Source organism: Camellia sinensis, chromosome 4 (assembly GCF_055761805.1).
Source record: "Camellia sinensis isolate YWXY chromosome 4, ASM5576180v1, whole genome shotgun sequence".
Lineage (NCBI taxonomy): Eukaryota > Viridiplantae > Streptophyta > Magnoliopsida > Ericales > Theaceae > Camellia > Camellia sinensis.
The window spans coordinates 217,241,484-217,267,148 of NC_138964.1; the positions used below are offsets into that span (position 1 = coordinate 217,241,484).

Below are 25,665 nucleotides of genomic sequence, written 5' to 3' on the forward strand. Positions count from 1 at the left end.
AAAAGTTAAAATGGTGATTATTTTTTACCCTTAAAAGATAATTATTTTTTATTTTTTATTTCTTAACCAAATTAATTTTTAATTTTTTAATTTTTTTTTTTAAAAATCAAACCATACATAGCCTAAGAATTTTTTGATAAATCATTTTTTACGTTGGTAATTTATTTAATTATTTGTTAATTTTACGATATTTTTACCATATGAAACTTGTTTGGTAACCATTTCGTTTTCAGTTTTCAATTTATATTTACAAAAATTTAAAAAAACTATCATAAAAAACTTGTTTGATAATTTTTTTAGTTTATAAATGGTTGTCTCAGTTTGTAAATTTGAGGAAAAAATGTAAATTCAAAAAATGAGTTTATTTTGGTTTTTAAACAGAAATTTAAAAATTTTACTAACAAAATTTTTTTCAATTAATTTTTTTTTCAAATAATTTTTTTTTCCAATTAATTTTTTTTCAATGAATTTTTTTTTTCCAACTAATACGAACCGAGGGGGCAATTAGTAATGCTACTTTAAACCTTAGGGAGGGAATTGTAATTTCTAAAATGTGAGGGATGTCAATGCAATTTACCCAATGAGGGAAAAATTGGTATTTAAAAAAATTAAATTGCTAAAGGGAGAAATCTGTAATGAAACTTTAAACCTCCGGGAGGAAGATGTAATTTTCAAAACGTGAGGGGAGAACTGTAATAAACATAAACCTCAGGGAGTGTCAGTGTAATTTACCCATAAAATTTCAAATATATATAAATAGGCTCGGTTCTCGGTATGGTTCGGTTTAGACAATGCCTAAACCAAAACCTAACCCAATCATATCAGTTTAATGATTTAAAGACCCAGAATCAAACCAATGCACTCAAATACCAAACCAAACCAACCCAAAGTGGTCAGTTTGATTCGATTCTTCAATTCACTGGCTAATTTAAATCCTGTAATACATTTTTTGTGTTCTTTTCGTGTTCTAATTTTGTACTCAACTGCACAATACATTTTTTGTGTTATAACTCTTTGCACATAGTATCACTATTGCTATGATGGCTATTAACATGTTCACTGCACCATTTATGTCATAACTTTCACTTCATGTGTGCGTACCACAGATCTCATTCTTTTATCACAAAGTGGATAACATTTTTTTTATGGTGTGCTAATTTTTTAAGGGTGTGAACAGTCATGAACAATGCTAAGGAGTCGGAAAAAATAGTCTGCAAAATCACCACAAAATTAAGCATGTGAATCAAATTCATTTTTGGATAGGATAATTGGCTCAATAGTTTATGTAATTGTCCCTTGAGACAATCAGAAAGTAAGAGGTTCAAAATTTGAGTTGATGGAGCAATTATAGTCTTTTCATTCATTGTAATCTAACTTACTAACATTTTATTTTATGAAAAAGAAAAAGAAAAAAAAAAATCATTCTTTCTGTGACTCACAAGTCCATAATACTAAATTTAAACAAAATACACTGTATATTTTATTTTTAGATAATTTTTCTAACTACTTTTTCACTATCCCTATCATTTTTTCTTAAAGTAATCCAAAATATGAATGTTTTTGCATGTAGACACTACTTTTTTGTTAATAGCCGTGACGACACAACCAACTAATCAAAAATGGAGTAAAGGCCCTTTTCCTCTTCAATAAAAACAACTTTAGTGATGATCCCATTGAACCATAAAGAAACAAACTTTGAAGTAATATTAGAAAAACCCTCCAAAAAAGTGTAGTGGTGTGGTGGAACCAATAAACACGAGAGAAAGATTGAAGTAGTGCAGTGTTTGTTTGTCTATTAATAGTGACTGAGATTCCAAGTTTGAAAGAAACAGGATCTCTTTTGGCCTTTTATTTTGATCACCATCTTCTTCTACTTTTGTTGTTGTTGTTGTTATTTCAGAGTTGCTCTGTCTCAGTGCATTGATTTTCATTCTCTCTCATGGCTAGAACACAAGGACTCAACAAGCCATGTATACTCATCATAGGTAATGACACTCTTCACCTTCATTTTTTTTTTGCTGTACTAGTATGGGTTGAGTTGTGGGTGTGTCTTCAATTCAATCGAATTGTGCTTATAACCCGTTGCCTACCTATATGTTCAACCCGGTATTTGGTTTAGGGTCTATTTTGACCTGGTTTGATATTATTTGGATTGCGTATATGGGTTTGATGACCTCCATAACTTCTTGTCTGTGTAATTATCAAAAATAAATAAATATTTAGTTGAGGCCTATCACCACGAGAAGAAACCAAAATTTCCTCTAGTCTTTCCTCTCGGCCACTATATTAAATTATGACTAACACTTTATATAAAACCTAGAATCTTTTATACTCAAATTTTTAGGCTCTTCTGTCCCAAAACATTTACAATTATTAAATCATGTGAGAATCTTGAGATATAGACATCTTAAGAAGTGATTCTATGATTTAGAGTTGTTAGTATATTATTATACTTTGTATATAATATAGCATTGTTATAGCTTTACTTTGTATATAATATAGCATTGTTATAGCTTTAGCTTTCGGCGCCTTTGTTATCATTGTGTTTGTTCCTTTCGGCTAAAGCATTAGCCTTGCCTTTCGGTGCCTCGCATCTCGCATGGCATGCCCAATATCAGTCTATAAATAGAGAGCTAAGCTCCCTTTGTATAAACACACACAACAAATATATATACACATTTATTCATTTGCTCTCTCTCTCTATCAATTTATTTTACATGGTATCAGAGCCTCACATTTAGACAGATTGTTGCATCTCTCGAACTTCTCTGTCTTCTCTATTCAACCACATCAATCTCTTCGTCTCCTCACGACGAATCCATCGCCACCAAAATCATCACCGTCCGACCTTCCACGCGCCTCCACGCGCTGCCAGAAGTTCAGGCCACGCTCACCTTCGTTCTCCGACGCGCTCTACGCGCCTCTGCACTGTCCCGTGCTACTGTGCGCCGCGGCCTTCTCTGCTAACGTGAGCCGCGTGTTTCTGCGTCAGCCGACGTCAGCCCTACTGCTTTCGTGCGCCGCCTGCTGTCCTCTGCTATTGTGCGCCGCGCATCTTTCTGCTAACGTGCGCCGCGCACCTCTCTGCTTTCGTGCGCCGCCTGCTGTCTCCTGCTATTGTGCGCCGCGCACTCTCTGCTAACGTGCGCCGACCGAATTTCTGCTCCTATTTTTTGGTCCAGTCACTCTTTTCCCACTGATTTCGACCTTCTGAATTCACTGGTACCCTCGGATTTTTCAAATTCTACCTCAAAAGTACGCTTTTGCCCTCATGGATCGTCTCGACTCCTCTAACCACCCTATTTCCGTTGTTCTTGACGGGACTAACTATGTCTTATGGGCACAAGCTATGTCTGGGTTTCTCAAAGGAAAGAAACTTTGGCGCATCATCACTGGGGATGTGTGCAAACCCATCCATACAACCACCGAATCCGCTGCCACCACAACCACCGAATCCGCTGCCACCACAGACTCCGCTGCCAAATATATCGATCGTCTGGAGGATTGGGATAGTAAAAACTATCAGATCATTACCTGGTTTCACAATACCTCTATCACATCTATCAGCCTTCAGTTTGGTCGGTTCCAACTTGACTCTGCTTCCTCTCCCGCCAAGGACATCTGGGATTTTTTACAAGAACGCTATCAGACTACTGGCCTTGCTCACCAATATCAGCTTCTGAGTCACCTTCACCGTATGCGCCAAGAACCAACTCAGACCATTAATGATTTCTTGTCTCAAATGTATTATGTTTGGGATCAACTCGCTCTTTCTGAACCTCCATGGGCTTGTACTCAGGATGCTGTCTTGTTTACCACTTACCGTGACCAAGATCGCTTGGTTCAGTTTCTCATGGCTCTTACTTCCCGTTTTGAGCCCGTACGAGCTTCTCTCCTCCATCGCACTCCTTTACCCACTCTTGAGCAAGCAATTTCTGAACTCTTGTCAGAGGAAACTCGGTTTGGTACTCTCCATCCGCACCCTGTGGACTCTGTTCTTGCTACTCCCCAGACTAAGAGTTCTCATTCCCCTCCTTCACCACAGAAGTCAACCTTCTGCAACTACTGTCAAAATCGCAGTCTTCCGTCGACTCATCTTCTGGTTAATTGTCCTGTTCGCCTCTGTCGGTTTTGCAACAAGACTGGTCCTGGTCATCTCCAGCAAGATTGCTTCCGCAATCCCGCCCGTGCTTCTCGCAATGGTCCTTCCCCCGGGCATTTTTCCCGCAGCACCTCCCATGGTCGGTTCCAACGCACTGCTGCTGCTGCCTCAGAGGATGTACCTTCTCCTGTCCCTATAGATCCTTCCACTCCAGTCTTCTCTCACACAGATGTCGAAGCCATGTTTCAACATTTTTTGCAAAAATCTGGTACTCCTTCCTCTCCTGCCTTGTCTGTCACTGCAGGTAACACTTCCTGGTACTTTGACTCCGCTTGTTGTAATCACATGACCTTTGACTCTACTATTTTTACTCCTATCTCTGTTACTCCTCATGTTCCTTCTATCCATACTGCTGATGGGTCTCTTCTGTCTGTGAGTCATGTTGGTTCTGTTTCCACCTCTCACTTATCTTTATCTCATGTCTATCTTATGCCTGCTCTCACTTTAAATCTTATCTCCATTAGTCAATTATGTGAGCATGGTCTAACTGTTACCTTTTCTCCTACTGGTTGTTTGGTGCAGGACCCTCGGACGGGGCAAACCCTTGGGATAGGCCGTAAGCATGGACGCCTCTACGAACTTATCCATCTTCATGTTCCGGATTCCTCTCAGATCACAGCTCCTACCACTACTACCACTGCTCCTCGTTTATCTCCTTTTCAGCTTTGGCACTATCGTTTAGGCCATCTTTCTGCTGGTCGTTTAAAAACTTTAATTTCTAGTGGTCAATTAGGTCCTGTCAGTTCTGATGCTTTAGATTGTGTGTCCTGTCAACTTGCTAAACAACCTGCTTTGTCGTTTAATAAAAGTGACTCTGTTTCTCTTGCACCATTTGATCTCATCCATTCTGATATTTGGGGACTCTCTCCTACTCCCACTATGGGCGGAGCCCGCTACTTTGTTGTTTTTATTGATGATTTTTCCCGTTTTACATGGTTGTTCCTTATGAAAACTCGCTCTGAGCTCAAACAACTTTATTACAATTTTGCTGCAATGGTTAACACACAATTTTCTAAAACTATTAAGATTTTTCGCTCCGACAATGCCATGGAATATAAAGATTTTGACTTTCTTTCCTTCCTTCAGAGTCATGGTACTCAACCTCATCGTTCCTGTCCCGGTACGTCTCAACAAAATGGCCGTGCTGAACGGAAACATCGGCATCTTCTCGACACTACTCGTGCTCTTCTTCTATCTTCCTCTTGTCCAGAACATTTTTGGGGAGAGGCAGCTCTCACTGCTGCTTACACTATCAATTGTATCCCTACACCTGTCATTCATAATCACACTCCTTATGAGCGACTACACGGCACCCGTCCTCCTTACACCACCCTTCGGGTCTTTGGCTCTGCCTGTTTTGTTCTTCTCCAACCTCATGAACGTACCAAACTTGAACCTCGTTCCCGCCTTTGTTGCTTCTTGGGCTATGGTATTGAACATAAAGGGTATCGTTGTTGGGATCCTCTCTCCCAACGACTTCGTATCTCTCGTCATGTGGTCTTTTGGGAACACAAAATGTTTTCCTCTCTCTCTCTCTTCCGTTTGTCTGTTCCCTCCCCCTCTCTGTTTTTTACTGATCCTTTCACCGATCTATTTTCTGATGATCTTCCTCCTCCACCCACGCCAACTTCTCTAGAGGTCGCCTTGCCTGCTGGACTGTCCCATGCTCCTGCTTCCTCTGATGGTCCTGTTCTTCCTTCCTCGGCCTCCTCCCCTCCTGCTGAGTCTCTTCCACTGGCTCCTCCTCCGTCTGCTCGCCCACGCCGGGTAACACAACCTTCTACTCGTCTTCGTGACTTTATTGTTGGTTCTACTGCTTTTTCTACTTATGAACCGACCTCCTATCGTGAGGCTCGCTCTAATCCTCTTTGGCAGCAAGCTATGACTACTGAATTGCAGGCCTTAGCCAAAACTCATACTTGGGATATTGTTGATCTTCCTCCTGGCAAGTCTGCCATTGGCTGCAAATGGGTATACAAAATCAAGACTTGTTCTGATGGATCTATTGAGCGCTACAAAGCCCGCCTTGTTGCCAAAGGCTTTAACCAAGAATATGGTATTGACTATGAAGAGACCTTTGCTCCTGTTGCTCGTCTCACCTCTGTTCGCAGCTTGATTGCTGTTGCTACCTCCCGCCACTGGGATCTTTATCAAATGGACGTCACCAATGCTTTTCTTAATGGTATTCTTCTTGAGGAAGTCTACATGCAACCTCCCCCTGGGTCTGATTATCCACCTCCTAAAGTCTGCAAACTTCGGCGTGCCTTATACGGTCTCAAACAAGCTCCCCGCACTTGGTTTGCCAAGTTCAGCTCTACTATTCATGACTGTGGCTTCACCTCCAGCTCTTATGATACTGCTCTTTTTATCCGGAAAACAGCTCAAGGGACCACCCTGCTTTTACTTTATGTGGATGACATGATTATCACCGGTGATGATGTTGATGGTATTCTTCGCCTTAAACAGTTTCTTAGCCACCATTTCGAGATGAAAGACCTTGGTCCTCTCAGCTATTTCTTGGGTCTTGAAATCTTCCATGATTCTACGGGTTCTTTTATCTCTCAAGCTAAGTATACCTCTGATCTTCTCACCCGTGCTGGTCTTACGGATTGCAAGACTGCCTCCACTCCTCTCGAGCCTCAGAGTCGTCTTACCCCTCTTGATGGCACTCTTCTCTCTGATGCTACCCTATATCGACAGCTGGTTGGCAGTCTTGTCTATCTCACTGTTACTCGTCCTGATATTGCCTATGCAGTTCATATTGTCAGCCAGTTTATGTCGGCTCCTCGTACCCCTCATTATGCTGCCTTACTTCGTATCCTTCGGTATCTCAAAGGCACCATGTTTCATGGTCTTCATTATTCCGCCCGCTCCTCTCTCCAGCTTCGTGCTTTTTCCGATGCTGATTGGGCTGGAGATCCTACTGACCGCCGGTCTACTACTGGGTTCTGCTTTTTTTTGGGTGATTCTCTTATTTCTTGGCGCAGCAAGAAACAATCTCTTACTGCTCGTTCCAGTACTGAGGCCGAATACCGTGCTCTTGCTGATACTACTCAGGAACTTCTCTGGCTTCGTTGGCTTCTTACTGATCTGGGTGTTCCCTCCTCTGGTGCTACTGACCTTTTTTGTGACAATCACAGTGCTCTTCAAATTGCTCACAATGATGTTTTTCATGATCGCACCAAACATATTGAGATTGATTGTCATTTCATTCGCCAGCATGTTACCTGTGGTACTGTCCATCTTCTCCCTATTGCTTCTGTCGATCAACCCGCTGATATCTTCACTAAAGCTCATCCTCCTGGCCGCTTCACTGATCTTGTTTCCAAACTCAACTTGGTTGATGCTTTCCCTCCTTGAGTTTGCGGGGGGATGTTAGTATATTATTATACTTTGTATATAATATAGCATTGTTATAGCTTTACTTTGTATATAATATAGCATTGTTATAGCTTTAGCTTTCGGCGCCTTTGTTATCATTGTGTTTGTTCCTTTCGGCTAAAGCATTAGCCTTGCCTTTCGGTGCCTCGCATCTCGCATGGCATGCCCAATATCAGTCTATAAATAGAGAGCTAAGCTCCCTTTGTATAAACACACACAACAAATATATATACACATTTATTCATTTGCTCTCTCTCTCTATCAATTTATTTTACAAGAGTATTTTGTGACAGAGATACAAAGATTTGGATTGCGTATATGGGTTTGATGATCTCCATAACTTCTTGTCTGTGTAATTATCAAAAATAAATAAATATTTAGTCGAGACCTATCACCACGAGAAGGCACCAAAATTCCCACGAGTCTTTCTTCTTCCACTATATTAAATTATGACTAACACTTTATATAAAACTTAGAATCTTTTATATTCAAATTTTTAGGTTCTTCTGTCCCAAAACATTTACAATTATTAAATCATAAGAGAATCTTGAAATATAGACATCTTAAGACGTGATTCAATGATTTAGAGTATTTTGTGATAGAAAGACAAAGATTTGGGACAAAAAATCTCGTGCCTTGTAAAAAAAGAGCCACCTCATTATATTGAAATTTCTTGTAAAAAGAAACACCTTATTATATTCTCTATTTTCGTAGTGAAATTCTTTGCTCGTGAACGTTGATATAAAGTTAAATTATATGAATCTTTGTACGGTTGTTTGTTTGTTTGTTACATTTATTTTTTGTTCTGTTCATTTCAAAAACAACTATTTCTTGTTCTATTTTTCTTAGTCTGCTTGTTGTGAACAGTGATAGCTGGTATGGAGAGGTTTGCATTCAAAGGGGTGGCATCAAATTTGGTAACTTACTTAACAGATGTTATGAAGATGAGCAACTCATCGGCTGCCAAGACGGTGAACAGTTGGTGTGGATTCACATCCCTGTTGTCTCTCCTTATGGCACCCCTTGCAGACTCTTACTGGGATCAGTATTCTACCATTTTATTCTCTTCTTTCCTCTATGCTCTGGTGACTAATTACTCCTCTTCTCATATTTTTTTATTTTTTTATTTACTTTTGTATTTGTTAAATCTACTCGATATTGATGCATAATGTCAGGAATGATATATACACAAAAATAAAAAATAAAAAATAAAAAAAATAAAATTAATAATAAATATAAATAAAATTTAAGAAAGTGTATATGTCAAATTTTGGATAGCTTTTTGACGGTTTTTTTACCTTTTTTTTTTTTTTTTTCATTTTTCCTGTATATATAACATTGTTGTACCAACATTGTCCAATCATATATACATGGAAACAGGGTACTAGGTGATTCCAATTGGTTACACATACATAGGTCTAGGATATGAAGATGTACAACTCTGCATTGCACAATTGAGAAATTTCTCTACTTCCTTTATAGGGTCTTCTAGCACTGACATCAACAACATTTCCAATCAACAAAACCAGTTCCACCTCATCACTTCTCTGGTCTCTCTACATGATTTCAATAGGCCAAGGAGGGTACAACCCGTCATTGCAAGTGCTCGGAGCAGATCAACTTGAAAACGAGGATGAAACATTGCCTTCCAGCATAAATGAAAAGAATTCTGACAAGGGTTTGTTCTTTGGGTGGTCGTACTTTGGGATTTGCAGTGGCAGCCTCTTAGGTGCCACAGTCATGTCGTATATCCAAGATAACTTAGGATGGGGATTAGGATTTGCCATCCCAGCAATCATTATGGTTACATCAATTTCATTTTTCTCTTGTGGTAGCAAATTGTTCACGTACAAGCAGGCTAACAAGGGTGGTGATGTGAAGTCCTTGAAGAACATAGTTCATGCCATCAAAGGGACAGCCGTCAAAATGATGAATGTTCAATTAACCATGTCAAACAAATCCGATGTGGTTGAGCTAGAGTAAGCTTCCTTCAATCCGATTTGTTTGATCTGGGATATGCCCAATTAGTTTGTATTGTTGTTTTTGTGTAATAAAAGTAATTTATCAAAGAAAATAAAACAAAAACAAAATTCAACAGATTCTAAATTGAATTAGTATTAATGATGGAACTTTTAATCTGTCTATAGGCTTGAAGAAGAAAAACCGCTGTGTCACCAAGATCTTGATGGCAGCGAGGGCGTAGACAAGAGCTCTAACACTGGCATTCACCTGCCTGAAATCGCGAAAGTCATATTGCACCTCTTACCTACATGGACTACACTTCTAATGTTTGCAGTGATTTTCCAAAAGCCCATGACATTCTTTACAAAACAAGGTGTGACAATGCAGAGAAACATTGGGAGCAACTTCAAAATCCCACCGGCTATGCTACAGAGTGTGATCACAGTGTCCATAATCCTGTTAACGCCTTTATATAACATGTACTTCATCCCCCTCGCTCGCGTTGTCACGCACAACGAGAAAGGTATTGTTAGTCTAGCAAAATAACAATCACAATGTTAAGCGCACAAATTATAAATAAAAATACAAAAAATAATGATATAAACAGAAATTAAACTATAGTTGAGAACAATAGCGGGCAATAATAAAAATAGATTTATTTCATATGGACAATATTGTAATAGAAATATTGATTTGGACATAAACATAGAATTCATTCTCGAAACTCATATCTAATAATTGAAGAATTAAAAATTATATTTGTTATTTTTATTAAAATATCCCAACAGGTATCAGCGTGATGCAGAGGATGGGGATCGGAATGCTTCTCTCAGTCATAGCGATGGTGATTGCAGCGCTTGTAGAAACGAAGAGGCTCAAAATAAGTAAAAACACACAATCAGAAACAGTGCCACTTAGCATATTTTGGTTGCTGCCACAGTACATTCTGTTGGGTATTTCGGACATTTTCACCGTTATTGGGATGCAAGAGTTCTTTTACAGTGAAGTTCCTATACGAATGAGAACAACGGGGATAGCACTGTATACAAGTGTTTTTGGGGTAGGAAATTTCTTGAGTGCACTGTTAATTACCATTCTCGACTATTTCACAAACTCAAGAGGAGGAGGAAGACAAAGTTGGTCCTCTGATGACATGAGAGAATCTAGGCTAGATAAGTACTATTGGCTTCTTGCCTTGGGAAGTTCTTTAAGCATGCTAACATTTGTAATCTTGGGTAGATTTTACAAAAGTAGAATATGATTTGCTCAATGTAATATGTAACACATGCTTCATTTTCCGACCACTGTTACGCTGTGTTTGGTTGGAGGATTTGGGGAGGGATTTGGAAAAGGAAAGGGAAAAGTTAGGTGAAATGTGAATAAAATATACCTACATTTCACCTAGTTTCACACACCTTTTCCCTTTCCCTTTCCAAATCCCTCCCCAAATCCCCTAACCAAACACAGCATTAAGGTAATGTATATAGCTTTGTATAGTTTTTTAATAGTATTGCTAATATTTGTAATCTTATGCAGATTTTACAAAAGTAGATTATGATTTGCTTAAAGTAATCTGTGAGATACAGCTTTTAAGGTAATGTTTATAGCTTTGTATAGCTTTTTAATAGTATTATTCACTGTAATTGAAGTGAGCAAAATTATTACAAAGCAGAGGTCCCTGTCACAGCACCACCCCACCTTTTTAAAGTATATATTTCATTCACATTTATCTCCAAACAGATAGGTTTAATTTTATTTTTTGGTAACGTTTCTAATATATAGTTATTAATTACTATTTTTTTTTTTTGGTATTGCAAGAATTAGAAATTTTCAAGATAAACGTATATAATTTTTTCACTTTTAAAAAAGGCTTTTTGATATAAAATAAAAATGAAATTACTAATACATTTTTCGTTTCTTATGAGTAGCCAAATAAAAAATAGATTTTTTTAATACCTTTTAATTTTCTTCTTATTTTCAAAACTTAACCAAACAAAAGAAAGGTTTTTATTTTTTATTTTTTATATATAATTTTTTGAGGAATAGGAAATAATATTATGCTTTGAAAGGAATTAACTTCATTCATTTCATTTCTATTCCTTTGTTTTTCAAATTAAAGATCACCGAAGAATTTGCCAACATAAAAAGGCCATATGAAGCAAAAATTGTGTCAAAATTCCTTTTAACTGCATCAATAACTTTTTCAATTAATGATCTAAAATAAATAATATTTTCCAAAAAGAAAAAGTAAACTTATCAGATTGGACTAATGGAGTCTACAGCTTAAAAGTAATTAATAACACAAAGGCATGGGGCAAACAAATATTTGTTAAGAATCCAACTTGTAATTTCATGGCTGGAGGCTCACTCTGGATCTAATTTTGTTGATCTGCATCATTTAACTTAGAGACTATTAAGTAGATTATTCATATAAAAAATTAAATTGATCGAATATCAAAATTAAATTTGATCATATCACATTTCTTTTAAAAAAATAAATGAGTGCGATTTTGAAAATAACTGTCGATGGATCCCCCACCCAGAAATGTGGATTCATTATTTCTTTGACAATAACATAGTCTAATTCTAGTGACCTTCAAATGATAGTTTGCTTCGTAAAACAACTTTTTTTTTTTTTTTTAATCTGCCAGAAAAGGTAAACATTAGCCAATCTTGAATTTAGCTCTAAATGAGCGTGGTTCTATCACCATTTGTTATTTTATCTTTATTACATGACAAGTTGATGACTTTTCGAATATAATTGCAACACAAGACATTCCGCATATCTGCTAATCAAAAGCTCTGAAATTAGCTAAGAGTATAGAACTTGTATCCCTTCCATATCATCATGGTCTAAATCCCTTTTAATGATTCCGTATGAGAATTTGGCATACATAATGGCATCCTTATCGCCACTATGGCCAAGCCCTAGAAGATGCCCTATTTCGTGCATTGCAACTGATTCCAAGTCAACCTCATCCATGCTTGGATTAGTGCTCCAATTCTCATCCGCATCATAATGGAACCACCCGACTGTCGGTCCAACCGCATGAGCAAGAATGCCAGTTGGACCGTCAAATGGGGTTCCATCACCATGATGGCCACAATGGAACCCGATCATGATGTCAGGATTTGAACCTTGGGGAGCCTCTTCAAATGTGAAGTGACTCGCATCTTGCCATCTCTTGAAAGCCCGCGAGGAGACAGACCTCAATACTTGTTCTCCAACAACTAGGGCACTAGAGTTGAAGCCATAAGTGAGATGGGTCTTTGAAAGTGGCCATTTTTGGGAAACCATGTGGCCATGTTTCATTTTTGTATGTGACATTAACTGATTTGTACCATTGATAATATCAGGTACTCCACATCTTGGGAGCATCATTTCTTTGACGGTCTCAAAGTCTAGACTTCCAGTGACCTTCAAATGATAATTTTCTTGGTACATCTTGACTGCCGACTCTAAAAGGTCATCGAATTCATCATCTTCATCTACATAATTTAAGTACCCAAACTTTTGGAGGTAGAGTTTGAGCTGATTTAGGCCTCTCACCGTCTGCTCCTTGTGGTATCCCTCCAAGTGATGGAGGAAATTGAACCCTTGCTGGTTAGGGCTTGAATCTTTTGATTGAACAGTTGGAGGTTTCATGAGAGTTACGAGCACAAGGATAGCTCCTAAAGGAAGACAGAATTTAAAAGCCATTGCGTGAGGCTTTTTCTTTGTTGGGGGGGGGGGGGGGGGGGGGGGGTTCTGTTTCTGTTTCTGTTAGAGTAAGTTATAGATTATTTATAGATAGCTGATCATGTTAGGAGTTGCATATAGAATTTGGTCATTCTAATGTTATGCATTCAAAAACAAATATATATACTTACCCAAAAAAAAAACAAATATATATATATATATATATATATTTGCATAACAATAAAACACAAATAATAATTTCACTCAGGAGAGACGAGGGTGGGTAACACGTGGTCCTCACCTCGTCTCACAATGTGGAGTAATAATTTTGTTGGCCCAATAACCTATCTTACTTGTGTTTTAATCTAACAATAAAGAATTATGTGCTTACATTGTCAGAAAAATAGGAATTATGAGTACTTTCCTAAATTTTTTTTATTAAATACGTAATATTATTGTTTGTACATAAACTTTGGAAGTTCAGATAATACAAAAACATGCACTTGGAATGAATCCAGCCGGGTGGGGGAGTTTGAGGGGTTGTGTTGATCGATCAGCGTTGTCAATTTGTGTTTTAGACTTGTCCAAAACCGTGTGTTCTAATCCATCACAAAGGTGTGAAAATAAAGTTCACCTTCTCATTGGTCCAAAGTAGTAATATTCATAAGTTTGGGTAGGGAAGATCAGTTGTACACTTTTTGAATAGAATTTATAATTTTAGATTAATCATAACATGTGCGTGTATGGACAAAACCATTTCAACTAATACAGTTCATATCACGATTTATTAGCTCACTTGGTATCTCCCAATTCAATTTGCAAGCAGAAGCAATTGTTAAGGGGAATATGTAAATCCCATCCACGGGATGTGTTTTCAATCAATGTTTTCTATCACGTATTTCTTTTCCCCACTTGCTTTTTGGCATTTTTATTTTGTTTGGTATAGTCGAAATTCATGCAAGCCAGTTGTTGGTAGTGTGTATCTTGATAAATATTGAACACTAATATCTCGATCTCAAATCTTAACTATTTTTCAAATAAGAATATTTTTGATATTTTACAGTTCTGCCCTGTTGCTCCAATACTAATGGATTTATAGTTAAAATACTGCATCTTTCTATGTTATATTATATTGTTACACTCTTAGGTCATGTTTGATTCACAACACTAATAGTGAGGTATTAATAATCCTATCAAATTAGTGTGGTATTAACTATCCCACCCCTACCCCATTACTAATAATCCTACAAATTTGTTGGATTAATTATCTATTGGATTAATAATCCTAAACCAAAATGTCAAAACAAACATAGGATGATTGGGCCCACGGATTAATAATCCCAATCCCATGCTTTAATCCTTCCAATCAAACATGCCCTTAGATCACAATGGAAGCGCAGCAACCGTGGATGTTTAGTAAGACTAATAAAAAATAAAGTTTTTACAAAAATAAAAATCACGAAGACTAACATTCTTAACAATGGAGCCCTATAAAGGTTGAGCTAACTTATATGAAAGTTAAACTAACTTTATAAAATGACCTAGGAATGATGGTGCAAAAATTTGGACCAAACTCTCGTACCTGAAATTGCTTAATCTATCTATATCAGAAGGCTAGCACCTACGATTTTCTTTTCCCAAGTATTGTATATGGTCACTTCAGGGTAGTGCCTTTCTTGACTAGCACCTATGATTTTCTAGAGATCATCTGATCATGTGCATTAGGATGATGATACATTGAGGAGGAAGTGCAGGATTAGGAGGTGAATGGTGTAGTGGAGTTGCTAGAAGTGCTCTATGTATGGAGCAGTCTTTCCAAAGATAGAGAGGGATGACTTCAGAGGGAATTGTGGGAAAACAGGGCAATTCAAAGAAAATACATGTTAGAAAGACGTGGTAGGTGCTCCATAGTAATCTTTCCCTTCCATTTGGAGCATCAAAAGCACATTCATAGGTGGCGTTCTTCGTTTGATCAGCAGCACTGAGAAAATCTTGACACTAGATAGTTTGGAGTAGAGAGGGAAGTCTCCCCAACTGGCCTTACGTGTGCAAATATGTGGTGGAATCGGTAGATTTTCATTATTTGTATGTAGCTAGGAAGCTTGGGATACATTGACTAGACCATTGAATTTGATGTGGGTTCTCCTACGTTACACGGACTCATCGTTTTCTGGCCAATACTGATGTCGACACAACACGACACCGACACGGGTGCGAAATCCATCTCGGACACAGCACTTTGCAAAAGGATACGGCAGATCAAGGAAGACGAACCAGTGATTGGGTAGATCGATGAAGAAAAACAGAGATGGGGGACGATTCAGGCGCAATAGATGTCAAATCACATTGGTCATAGTCTTTCAATCACCCAAGAGGGAGAGAGAGAGAGAGGAGTCCTTGCCGAAGGAGAGAGAGGACTTCTCCAGTCAAAATTGTATCTCTTCTTACGTGGCAGATTCTTCCCTTATCTTCTTTTTCTTTTTCTTTTTCCTTTTACTTTTGATTTAACTTTTGTTTTGATCAACAACTAAAAAGAATAATCATAATGGGCCAGCCCACACTTCTAAAAGAATGATAACAGGCCTGCCCAAACTTTATCACTGTTTGGGACACAATACTTTATAGTTACAATATTAATTGGGTTAACTTTTCACTCTGCATGTTATTGAACTCTAATCCAACTAATTTCAGCATGTCCAAACCAAAATTCTGCAGCAATATAAAAATAAAAATAAAAATAAAAATTTCAGATTTAGCACCTAAAAAAACAGTAGAAAAAAAGAAAAAAAAAACATAGTAGGATTAGACCTCTGCTAATTTTTTTCAATACTTTTTGCCGTATCCATGTGCCCGTATCTAATTTTTAGGTACATTTTAGCCGAGTCCACGTATCCTTTATTTAGAGATTTGATGTGTCCAACTCTTTGATAAACACCCGCACCCGAGTCCATGTAACAAAGGGGGTTCTCCCGAAATTAGCACTAGGTGTTCTTTCTGGGTAGGAAGAGAAAAGTGTGGGTTTTGGCCCCTCGTCTGTTTTGGTGTATACAGATGGAAGAAATAGGACGTCTCTTGCTAATGTAGAGGAATAGCAGCATGCATTGACAAGTATTTGTTTTAGCCCTTTTATTTGCTTGGGTCTTGGAGAAGTGAACACTTCTATTGAGGCTTTTTATGGGTTTTGTAGGTAATATGAATAACATGGCATAGGGTTTTGATTCTGCAGGCTACCCATGTACTAGATGAATCACAAGTCTCAACCCCCTACCCGGTTCATGCCTTTTCAATTAATACATTATTTATCAAAAGGATAATGTTTGGGAGCTCGAAACATTGTCCCCCCGAATCCCCCTAATGCCCAAAACGACGTCGTTTTGGGCATTAGGTTTTTTTTTTTTTTTTTTTTCTTCTTCTTCCATTTTCGACCATTTTTCGAGCTCAAACGCAGGGGATGAGGCAGAGGGAGAGAGAGAGAGAGGGAGAGCGGAGAGGAGAGAGGGAAAGAGAGGGAGAGAAGAGAGAAGAAGGAGACACACACACAAATGGCCCCTGCATTCCGGCCGAGCGGCCGATCGTCGAGTTCATCCGATCGTCGAGCTCCGCCGATCGTCGAGCTCCGCCGATCGTCGCATTCCGGCCGAGCGTCCGCGTCTGCCTTCTTCCTCCGCCCCTGCCTTCTCTTCTTCTTTTTTCTTCTTTCTTTCTTCTTCTTTCTTCTTCTCTTCCTTCTTTCTGCGTCTGATTCTGATTTTCTGATTGAAAAAAAAAAAAAAAAAAAAAATCAAACGACGAAACGACGTCGTTTCGTAATTAGGGGGATTCGGGGGTACTCAATTCGAGCTCTCTAGCACTACTCTTATCAAAAATCAAGAAGTCTTCTTTCTTGGGTAGACAACTCAGACTAGCAGTCTTGTATTGTGGATGATGAATCAACAAACCAAGGGCTAAAGCCATCCTACCAGATATTTATCCCTCCCAAACACCAAAGAAGGAATAGAAAGAAGAAAAAAAAAGGGCAACCTAACATGTTAGTAAAGGCATCCATAGATTTTCATTCCACAAAAAAAAAAAAGTTCACTATAGGTATCGACCTGCTGTTTATGTGTGTACGGTTAACATCCGCAGACCACCGTGCTCACCATTTGACACAATCAATGCCACAACTATTACTTTCTCATCGTCCCAAATGAGGTGGAATTGCAAAGAAACACTATAGATAATAGTAGGGGGAACAAATACTTAATTTTTGTGCATATTCACTTTACACTATCTTTTTTGTTGTCCATGATATTTCTTCTTTTTTTGCAATGACTTGCTACTCTAGAATGATTGTCAAGGGACAATGAAGAAGAAAAGGCTACTCTAGAATTGTTGATGTACGAGCACATAATAATCTTCTCATAAAATCCTTTTGATCAAGTTTGTACTCCTTCAAACGTCATCGCTTTACTACCTGAAAATACAAACGTGAGCTAGCCGACGGAGGTGTGCCGGAAACCTCTTCGATGCCTAAGTTAGCGAATAGACAATAAACACAAAAGCTCCGTGTAATTAAGAGTCGAATTGCAATACTTGTGCATAGGTCCTGTCATGAGCTTTTATAGATTCCGTTTGGCACAATCCTAGTAGGACTCTAACTCTCCTTAGCAGAGTCCTTCTAAGAATTACATATCTAGAAAGACAGTATTGTGGGCAATCAGACAAAGTGACAATCAATCTCAATGTGTTTTGTACGTTCATGGAAGACAGTATTGTGGACAATCTGAATAGCACTACGGTTGTCATAATAGAGAGAGATCGGAGAAGACTGAGGGACACCCAAGTCAGAGAGTAGACAATGAAGCCAGACAACTTCAGCAGTAGCACGAGCCATAACACGATACTCAGTTTCGGCAGTAGAGCGAGCAACAATAGTTTGTTTCTTACTTTTCCAAGAGATCAAGGAATCGCCAAGAAACATACAGAAACCAAACGTGTACTTCCAATTAGTAACATCACCGGCTCAATCAGAAACAGCATAGGCCACCAAGTCCAGAGAGGAAGTAGAGGATAACAGTAAACCTTGAAATATAGTACTTCGGAGATAACGAAGAATCTGGACCACGTCAGCCAATGTGGGGAGCGTGGAGCAGAGACAAACTAGCAACCACATGAACAACATAGACAAGATCAAGACGAGTAACCTTCAGATAGACTAAGTAGTCCACGAGCTCTCGAAATAGAGTAGGATCGTCAAAAGAACAACATCAGTAGTGCTGAGCTTTACATTAAGCTCAAGTGGGGTATCAAAAATCTTAGTGTCAATAAGACCGGCACGATGAAAAACCTCATTGGCATACTTGTCCTGAGAGAGAAAGTAACTCTTGGGAGAAGAAGCTACCTTAATACTAAGAAAATACCGCAATGGGCCCAGATCCTTCATTGCAAAGGTGCGGAAAAGATGCTGCTTGATCTCAGATATAGCAAAAGAGTCAGAACCAGTGATGATCATATCATCCACATACAGTAATAATGCAACAAATCCAGCAGAGATGCGTAGAAAAAATAAAGCAAAGTCCTGGGTACAAGGATGAAACCCAAGCTCAGTAACAGTAGTTTGAAAGCGATCATACCAAGCATAAAGAGACTGCTTTAGACCATACAGAGCACGCCGAAGGCGACAAATTTGTCTAGAGGAATGGTGAAGGCCAGCGGGAGGACGCATGTAAACCTCCTCAGTGAGATGGCCATTAAGAAAAGCATTCTTAACATCCATCTGATAAAGAGGCCAAGAACGAACAACAGCGACAGGATCAAAGTACGGACAGTAGTCATCTTGGCAATAGGAGCAAAGGTCTCCTCATAATCAATACCATACTCCTGTGAGAAACCTTTGGCAACCAGGCGAGCTTTGTAGCATTCAAGAGAACTATCAGAATGAATCTTAACTTTGTAAACCCATTTGCAACCAACCAGATTCTTACTAGCAGGCAAATGAACTAACTCCCAAGTACTAGTTTTCTATAAAGCAGACAACTCATCCTCTATAGCATGAACTCAATGAGGATCTTGACAGGCCTCCTTATAAGACTGAGGTTCTGAAAAAGAGTGAATAACAGACAAAAAAGTACGATAGGAAACAAAAAAACATGTATGAGACCAACCCAATCTGTTTGGAGGACGACGCTCACGAGGAGGATAGTGGTGTGCAGCAGGATCAGAGTCGTCAGAAGCAGAAGGAGCAGCAATAGGAGTAGAGACAACTGGTGGTAGGGGAGCCTTGCGACGAGAATAGACCAACAACGGAAGGGAAGAAGCAATCGAAGAAGAAGAAGGAGCCATAGGTGACGTAGACGGAGAAGTAGGAATGGCCTCAGGAGGAACAGTGGCGATATACTTATCTGATGGGACCTCAGAAGAAAATGGGTCAATGTGAACTAAATCCTCTTTGGAAACGGGAGCAGTGAGAGGGGAAAGCTGAAAATAAGACAGACATTCGAGAAAGGTAACATAATGGGAGACATAGAGGCGACGAGAGACAGAGCCGGAATAACGGTAGCCTTTCTAAGTAAGACTGTAGCCCCAAAAGACAACAAGACAGACCGGGCATTGACTTTGGTCTGATTTTTACGAGGAAGGAGGATAAAACAAGTAGACCCAAAGACACGCATGAGAGAATAATTGGGAGGTTGGGAATACAGAGCCTTATAAGGAGATTGACTGGAGAGTAAGAGAGTCAACATTCGATTAAGGAGGAAACCAGCGCTGAGACCTGCCTCACCCTAGAATGGTGCCGGAACAGTGGTAGAGAAAAGGAAAGATCGAGTTGTCTCAAGGAGATGACGGTGTTTACGCTCAACACGACCATTTTGGATAGGGGTATCAGTACAAGAGGTTTGGTGAATGGTGCCCAATTTGGCCAAATACTCACAAAATTCAATTTTAAAGTATTCCCCACCCAAGTTAGACCGAAGTATTTTAATTGTGGCCTCAAACTGTGTAGTGATCATAGACTGAAAAATACGATATATCTAGTAGAAGTCAAATTTATGAGCCATAAGATAAACCCAGGTATAGCGAGTACAATCATTAACAAAGGATACATAGTACACATAACCCCCTTTAGTGAGAACAAGAGAAGGTCCCCAGACCTCAGTATGGACAAGAGAAAAAGAGGAAGCAAAAATAGAAGTACTGTTATTAAAAGGTAATGCCATCATTTTAGTAAGTTTACATCCTCGACACTCATTAATTTAACTAGAAGAAATTTTACCTAACAATCCTAAGCTAAAGACCGCAAGTGGTTAACAGACAAATGACCTAATCGAGAATGTTATAAATAAAACTGACTTGACTGAAAAGTACGATATATCTGGTAGAAGCCAAATTTATGAGCCATAAGATAAATCCAGGTATAGCGAGTACAATCATCAACAAAGGATACATAGTACACAGAACCCCTTTTAGTGAGAACAAGAGAAGGTCCCCAGACATCAGTATGGACCAGAGAAAAAGGGGAAGCAGAAATATAAGTACTGTTATTAAAAGGTAAAGCTATCATTTTAGTAGGTTTACATCCTCGATACTCATTAATTTAACTAGGAAAAACTTTACCTAACAATCCTGACTAAGCTAAAGACCGCAAGCGGTCAACAGACAAATGACCTAATCGAGAATGCCATAAATAAAATTGACTTGACTGAGAATCTAACTGAAAAGATGAAAGTGCAACGGGGAAGATAGACAGAGGAAGATGCAGGCTTTCCACCACATAGAGATCTCCAACTCTACGGCAGGTCCCAATCTGCTTCTTGGGCATCCGATCCTACACACAACAGACAGAAGAAGAACAGATAACATCAAAACCAGAAGCATCAAGCTGATTGATAGAAAGCAAGCTAACAGACAGTTGAGAAACATAAAGAACAGAAAGAATAGTAACAGCAGCAGCAGACATGGTAGAGAGTAAAATAAACCCAATAGATAGGATAGACATACCAGACCCATTTGCAATATTAATAGTAATAGGAACGGACGGGGAGATACAGTTTTGGAGTAAGGAAAGATGATGAGTCATATAATGAGAGGCACCAGAATCAAAAAGCCAGACAGAGGAAGGAATACCTGAAGAAGACCAAAGAAAACCTGAATGAAGAGAGGTGAGAGCAGAGGCAAATGAAGATGACTGAGAGGTAGACCAAAAATGCTGAAGCTGAGCAATCTGGGCACTAAAGGAAGCCAAGTCAGGATCAGAAACTGGAGTAGATGTAGTATAAGCAACAGGAGGGCGAAAAGTACTCGGAGCAGGACCTCGAAACTGTGGCTAAGACGGCTGAGAAGACTGAGTAGACTAATGGCCCTTCTTGGGACAGTTGTACTTCCAATGACCCTTCTGATGGCAAAAAGCACACTCATCAGAGGCTAGTGGCCCCTTCTTGGGCTTTTCAGTGGCCTGAAGCTGATGAGGTGAAGGGTTCAACAGTAGAGGAGGCTGAGTAGGAGCCAAGAAGACAGATGAAGACATAGTTTGACTGGTCTTCTTAAGAAGGGTTTCCTCGAAGAGGTGCTCACAAACAATAGCATCCATAGAGAAGAGAGGAGACCGATGAAGGATGCCACCACGGATAGCCTCATACTGAGAGAAGAGAGCCATTAAGAACTGCACTAAACGACCTTGCTCCCGAAACTCAACATAAGCGTTTAGTGCCTTGAGGCTAGATGGTTCTATGAGAGCCAACTGATCCCATAGACCTGTCATCTCAATGAAGAAGTCCTGAATAAATTGATCCCGTTGACGAGCACTTTGAATAGCTGTTTCCAACTCATATCGTTAGGCAAAGTTGGACTGCTGATACACACCCAATAAATAGTCCCACACCTCCTTAGCAGTACTGTATTTGAAAAATATCATTCCAATACGGTCATCCACAGAATTATGAAACCAGGTCAAAACTTGGGCATTATCACAATCCCAAGTGTCACAAAAAGTCAAATATCTTTCTTGTTTAGGGTCCAATAGACAATAGACGAGGAACAGAACAAAAAACATAACCTTATTTTTTTCTGACCAAGAAGGAAATTCTTCATAACACTAGTTCAATAAGCATAATTGGCATTAGTGAGTTTACATCTGATGGCTTGAATTTAAGTATTCGTCATTATAATAAACCAAAGATAAATGGGTCGAAGTATAATTATAACTAACAAATGGGAAACAGGAAATAAGGGTTTATAATCAAATAACAGTGCAGATAGTCAAAGTGACAAACACAGAGACAGAGAGAGAAACAACCAGGGTCAGATGACCAGATGAAGCCGAGAGACCAAACGAAGTTGAGACGAGAGGAAGAGAGGCTTCTGATTCTGAATCCTCTGTGATTATTAGGGTTTTGAAGACTTTCTTTGATTCAGAGAGGAGACAGAGAGATCGCGAGTTCAAGACGAGAGAAGGAGATCACGAACCATGTGCGAACCAGAGAGAGAACAGGCTTGCGCGACCTGACCAGAGATGTTGCGACTTCAGACCACAGAGAAGACCTTCGCGACACAGGAAGGGCTTTGACCAACGAGTTCGAATGAAACCCTAGCTCTGATACCATGTAAGTTTCTGAATGTTTTTGTATATTGAACTTGCTTGTTTACAAAGAGTTCATCAGTTTATATAGCTCTAAATTTATGACTGAAAAAGAAAAATACAACAATCTTGCCTAATACATGCTTAATTCCTAATAGACACAATGCCATATATATACAATATATTCTCACAGCTCATCCACCTCTCATGCAACCAAAGTTCAAATAATTTAAATGGCAAGCTTCTATGCTTCTTAAAATTAAGATGTCTAGATGGTCGGAATGTTCAGGAATGAAAATACTTGATTCTCAATAATAACAGTAAAAGCACAAGAAGCAACAAAATGCAACACAGCCAAAAACCTTTTAAGGACAATCCACAACACAATGAAACTATGTAGTCAATGCCTATATAAACCAAAAACCAGGAAAAGGGTTATAGAAATTGATTTATACAAAGCAAACCAAGTTCTTCTGCACTAACCGTGGACTAAATATTAATCAAAGTATATTGAAGTGCTTCATTAATGGAACAAAAATCTCTTGGAAATTGGAATTACCTCATTAATGAGAACCATAACCATTAATCCCTGGTTCAGTAACCACTACAATAGCCCTCTGGTCTGCTGCCACATTCCTCTCTTCTTTAATCCCATCCTCATTGTCATCATCAGAATCCAAAGTAAATTGAGCTTGGCTATCCAATTGTTGCATTTCCGCTCCAATCGGCCTATACCGTGTGAAATCATCACCAATGCCAGTCTTTTTACAAACAATTGAGTACACCCCAACAATCAACGCCACAAGGAAAGCAAGATGACAATTAAATTGAAGCGTCGCGATCGCTCTACCCCGGTGATAATCGGGGTGTCCCTTACACTTAATCGTATAATTTCCTCTGCTTTTCTCATGTAAAGAACACCCATTAGCCATGGCATTAGAATAAAACGAAAAACCCATTTGAACAAGCCAAGTCCCTTGCGAAATCAACCCAATTCCACGACCCAACCTTAAAAATCTCGATTTTGGGGTTTTTAATTCGAGAATTGTTGAAAAAACACAAACCCCGATCGGAACAAGCGCGAGATCGAAGTAACGGTTCTCGATTCCACTTGGGTCTTTTCTTTGGAGGTAAAACAAGAGAAATTCTTCGACGAAAGCGAATAGACAGAGTAAATTGAGGATTGAAGAGGGTAAAAGGATCGAATTTGTGAAATGGGTCATGAGACCGAGAACAGAGTAGAGAAAGAAAAGGGAAGCGATTGCGATTACCTCTAGCTGGAGGACCAAACCGGTTTGATCTTGGGAATTGAAAGCGTCGATTAAGGAGACGATTGAGTTTAAGATGAAGAAGAAAGATAGGAGAGAGACTGCGAATAGGGTTATGGATGATGAAAAAGAAGAAGAGTTCGTCTTCGTCGTTTCCTTCTCCTGGGTTTCGATAGATGATGAGATGAGAGATTCCCAAGCACCGATGAGGATGAAGCCGCCACCGGCTAAGGTGTAGGTGAAGAGTCCCATTCTTTCTCTCTCAAGAAAATAGGGAAGAATGTGAAAACAGAGTAGGGTTTAGATGTGAAATCTGATCAACTCAGCAATGGAGTCTGGGTTTCTCTGTATTGACGGTTCAGAGTCAAACTGGCTCTTTAGTTGCAATTGGAAACTTGGAATCTATTCTATTCTATAAGGAAAATGAAAATGTTGGAGGTGTCAAATTTTCTACTAAATAAATGATTAAATGTTTTATATGGGTGTGGGGCTCACAAAATTGCGGACGCCACACTCATGTAAGATATTTAATTATTTGTTTGGTAAAAAATTTGATGTCCCTAATATTACCCATTCTAAAAGAGACGACTCGATCGATTCCAACAATGCAATTTAGTTATTACTACTTTTACTTGTAATTATTTTGCTTAATTGCATCACATTCACGGAAGAAAAGTGATTATGGCCTTCTATGGTTTGTGTTTCATAAAAAATTTTGAGAAATTTTTTTTATAAATAAGTTTTTAAAAATAATTAAATTAAATAATTTTTTTAAAATTTTTTTTCTAAAATTTATTTGGTTTACAAGTTTTCTAAACAAATCTCTCTCTCATACACATCAAATCAATCACTTTTTTTAAAACTCTATCTCAAAATAAATTTTCAAAACCTCTTTTGAAAAAAAATCAAACCAAATAAATTTTGGTACTTTTTATCTCAAAATATATTTCTCAAATACAAACCAAACAAGCCCTATATTTGTACAAATTAAGAGCTAAAACATAATATTTTTTAAAAAATTAATTAGACTTAAAATAACTTTTTATTGAACATGTTAATTTCATTTTTAGTTTATTTATTTTAAAATAGCTCAACAAATTAAAATGAATAGTTACAATAAAATGATATAATTGCACATGCTAATGTTTACTTTCATTACATTGCAATTATTTTGAGTTGATATTATTTTTTTACATTTTTTCTTAAATTTGGACGAATAGTGAATGTTGGACCCCCGATCCATCAACATTCCTAAAATATATATATATATATATATATATCTACTTTTATGCTTTGTGTGTAAAAACAGAAACCATTTATATAATAATTATATTTAATGTTTATGAAATATAAGTCTTTATTTTTATTATAAAAAATACATAAAAAAATTGAGCACAAAATAGTAAAAAAGTATTGAAAAAAATAATTTAAAACAAAATCTAAAATAATAAAGTCTAAATTGCCAAACCAATCTTTACGGCCTATTATATTTGTTAATAAGGTTGTAAATACGGATTAATTTTTTCAATTCACTTAAAGAATTTAGCTTGTTTGGTTTGAATTTTCTGAATTCATTTTTCAGAAAATAGAAACTGGTTTTATATTTTTTTATTTTCACTTGATTTTTTTTAATATTTAAGTAATTTTTTTAATTTTTAGA

General features: G+C 38.2%; 3 protein-coding genes across 4 annotated transcripts; 1 reads left to right on the forward strand and 2 right to left on the reverse strand.

Moving 5' to 3' along the window:
- The first annotated feature begins 1,654 nt into the window (after positions 1-1,654).
- On the forward strand, positions 1,655-10,802 carry LOC114300657 (protein NRT1/ PTR FAMILY 5.9). The gene is made up of 5 exons (XM_082867586.1): positions 1,655-1,985; positions 8,411-8,628; positions 9,026-9,522; positions 9,691-10,028; positions 10,294-10,802. The coding sequence occupies exons 1-5, from the start codon at positions 1,940-1,942 to the stop codon at positions 10,764-10,766; spliced, it is 1,572 nt and encodes a 523-aa protein (XP_082723712.1). The 5' UTR covers positions 1,655-1,939; the 3' UTR covers positions 10,767-10,802.
- On the reverse strand, positions 9,641-24,612 carry LOC114300658 (plant viral-response family protein (DUF716)). 2 transcript variants are annotated; one of them, XM_028245510.2, is made up of 2 exons: positions 23,297-24,612; positions 9,641-10,039 (listed from the first exon to the last, which is right to left on the reverse strand). In XM_028245510.2, the coding sequence occupies exon 1, from the start codon at positions 24,255-24,257 to the stop codon at positions 23,301-23,303; it is 957 nt and encodes a 318-aa protein (XP_028101311.2). In that variant the 5' UTR covers positions 24,258-24,612; the 3' UTR covers positions 9,641-10,039; positions 23,297-23,300. The 2 variants fall into 2 exon arrangements, with proteins under 2 accessions (XP_028101311.2, XP_082723713.1); XM_082867587.1 differs by lacking the exon at positions 9,641-10,039 and adding an exon at positions 20,682-20,988 and having other exon boundaries at positions 23,297-24,395.
- On the reverse strand, positions 12,179-14,039 carry LOC114300660 (metalloendoproteinase 2-MMP). Its single transcript, XM_028245512.2, has one exon. The coding sequence runs from the start codon at positions 13,203-13,205 to the stop codon at positions 12,318-12,320; it is 888 nt and encodes a 295-aa protein (XP_028101313.1). The 5' UTR covers positions 13,206-14,039; the 3' UTR covers positions 12,179-12,317.
- Positions 24,613-25,665: the final 1,053 nt, after the last annotated feature.

Bases quoted from the DNA above. Each gene is read 5' to 3' on its own strand.
- LOC114300657 (XM_082867586.1), top strand. From the start codon at position 1,940: ATGGCTAGAACACAAGGACTCAACAAGCCATGTATACTCATCATAG. The intron at 9,523-9,690 runs GTAAGCTTCCTT...ATCTGTCTATAG, and splicing joins TCCGATGTGGTTGAGCTAGA to GCTTGAAGAAGAAAAACCGC. The intron at 10,029-10,293 runs GTATTGTTAGTC...ATATCCCAACAG, and splicing joins TGTCACGCACAACGAGAAAG to GTATCAGCGTGATGCAGAGG.
- LOC114300660 (XM_028245512.2), bottom strand. From the start codon at position 13,205: ATGGCTTTTAAATTCTGTCTTCCTTTAGGAGCTATCCTTGTGCTCGTA.
- LOC114300658 (XM_028245510.2), bottom strand. From the start codon at position 24,257: ATGGGACTCTTCACCTACACCTTAGCCGGTGGCGGCTTCATCCTCATC.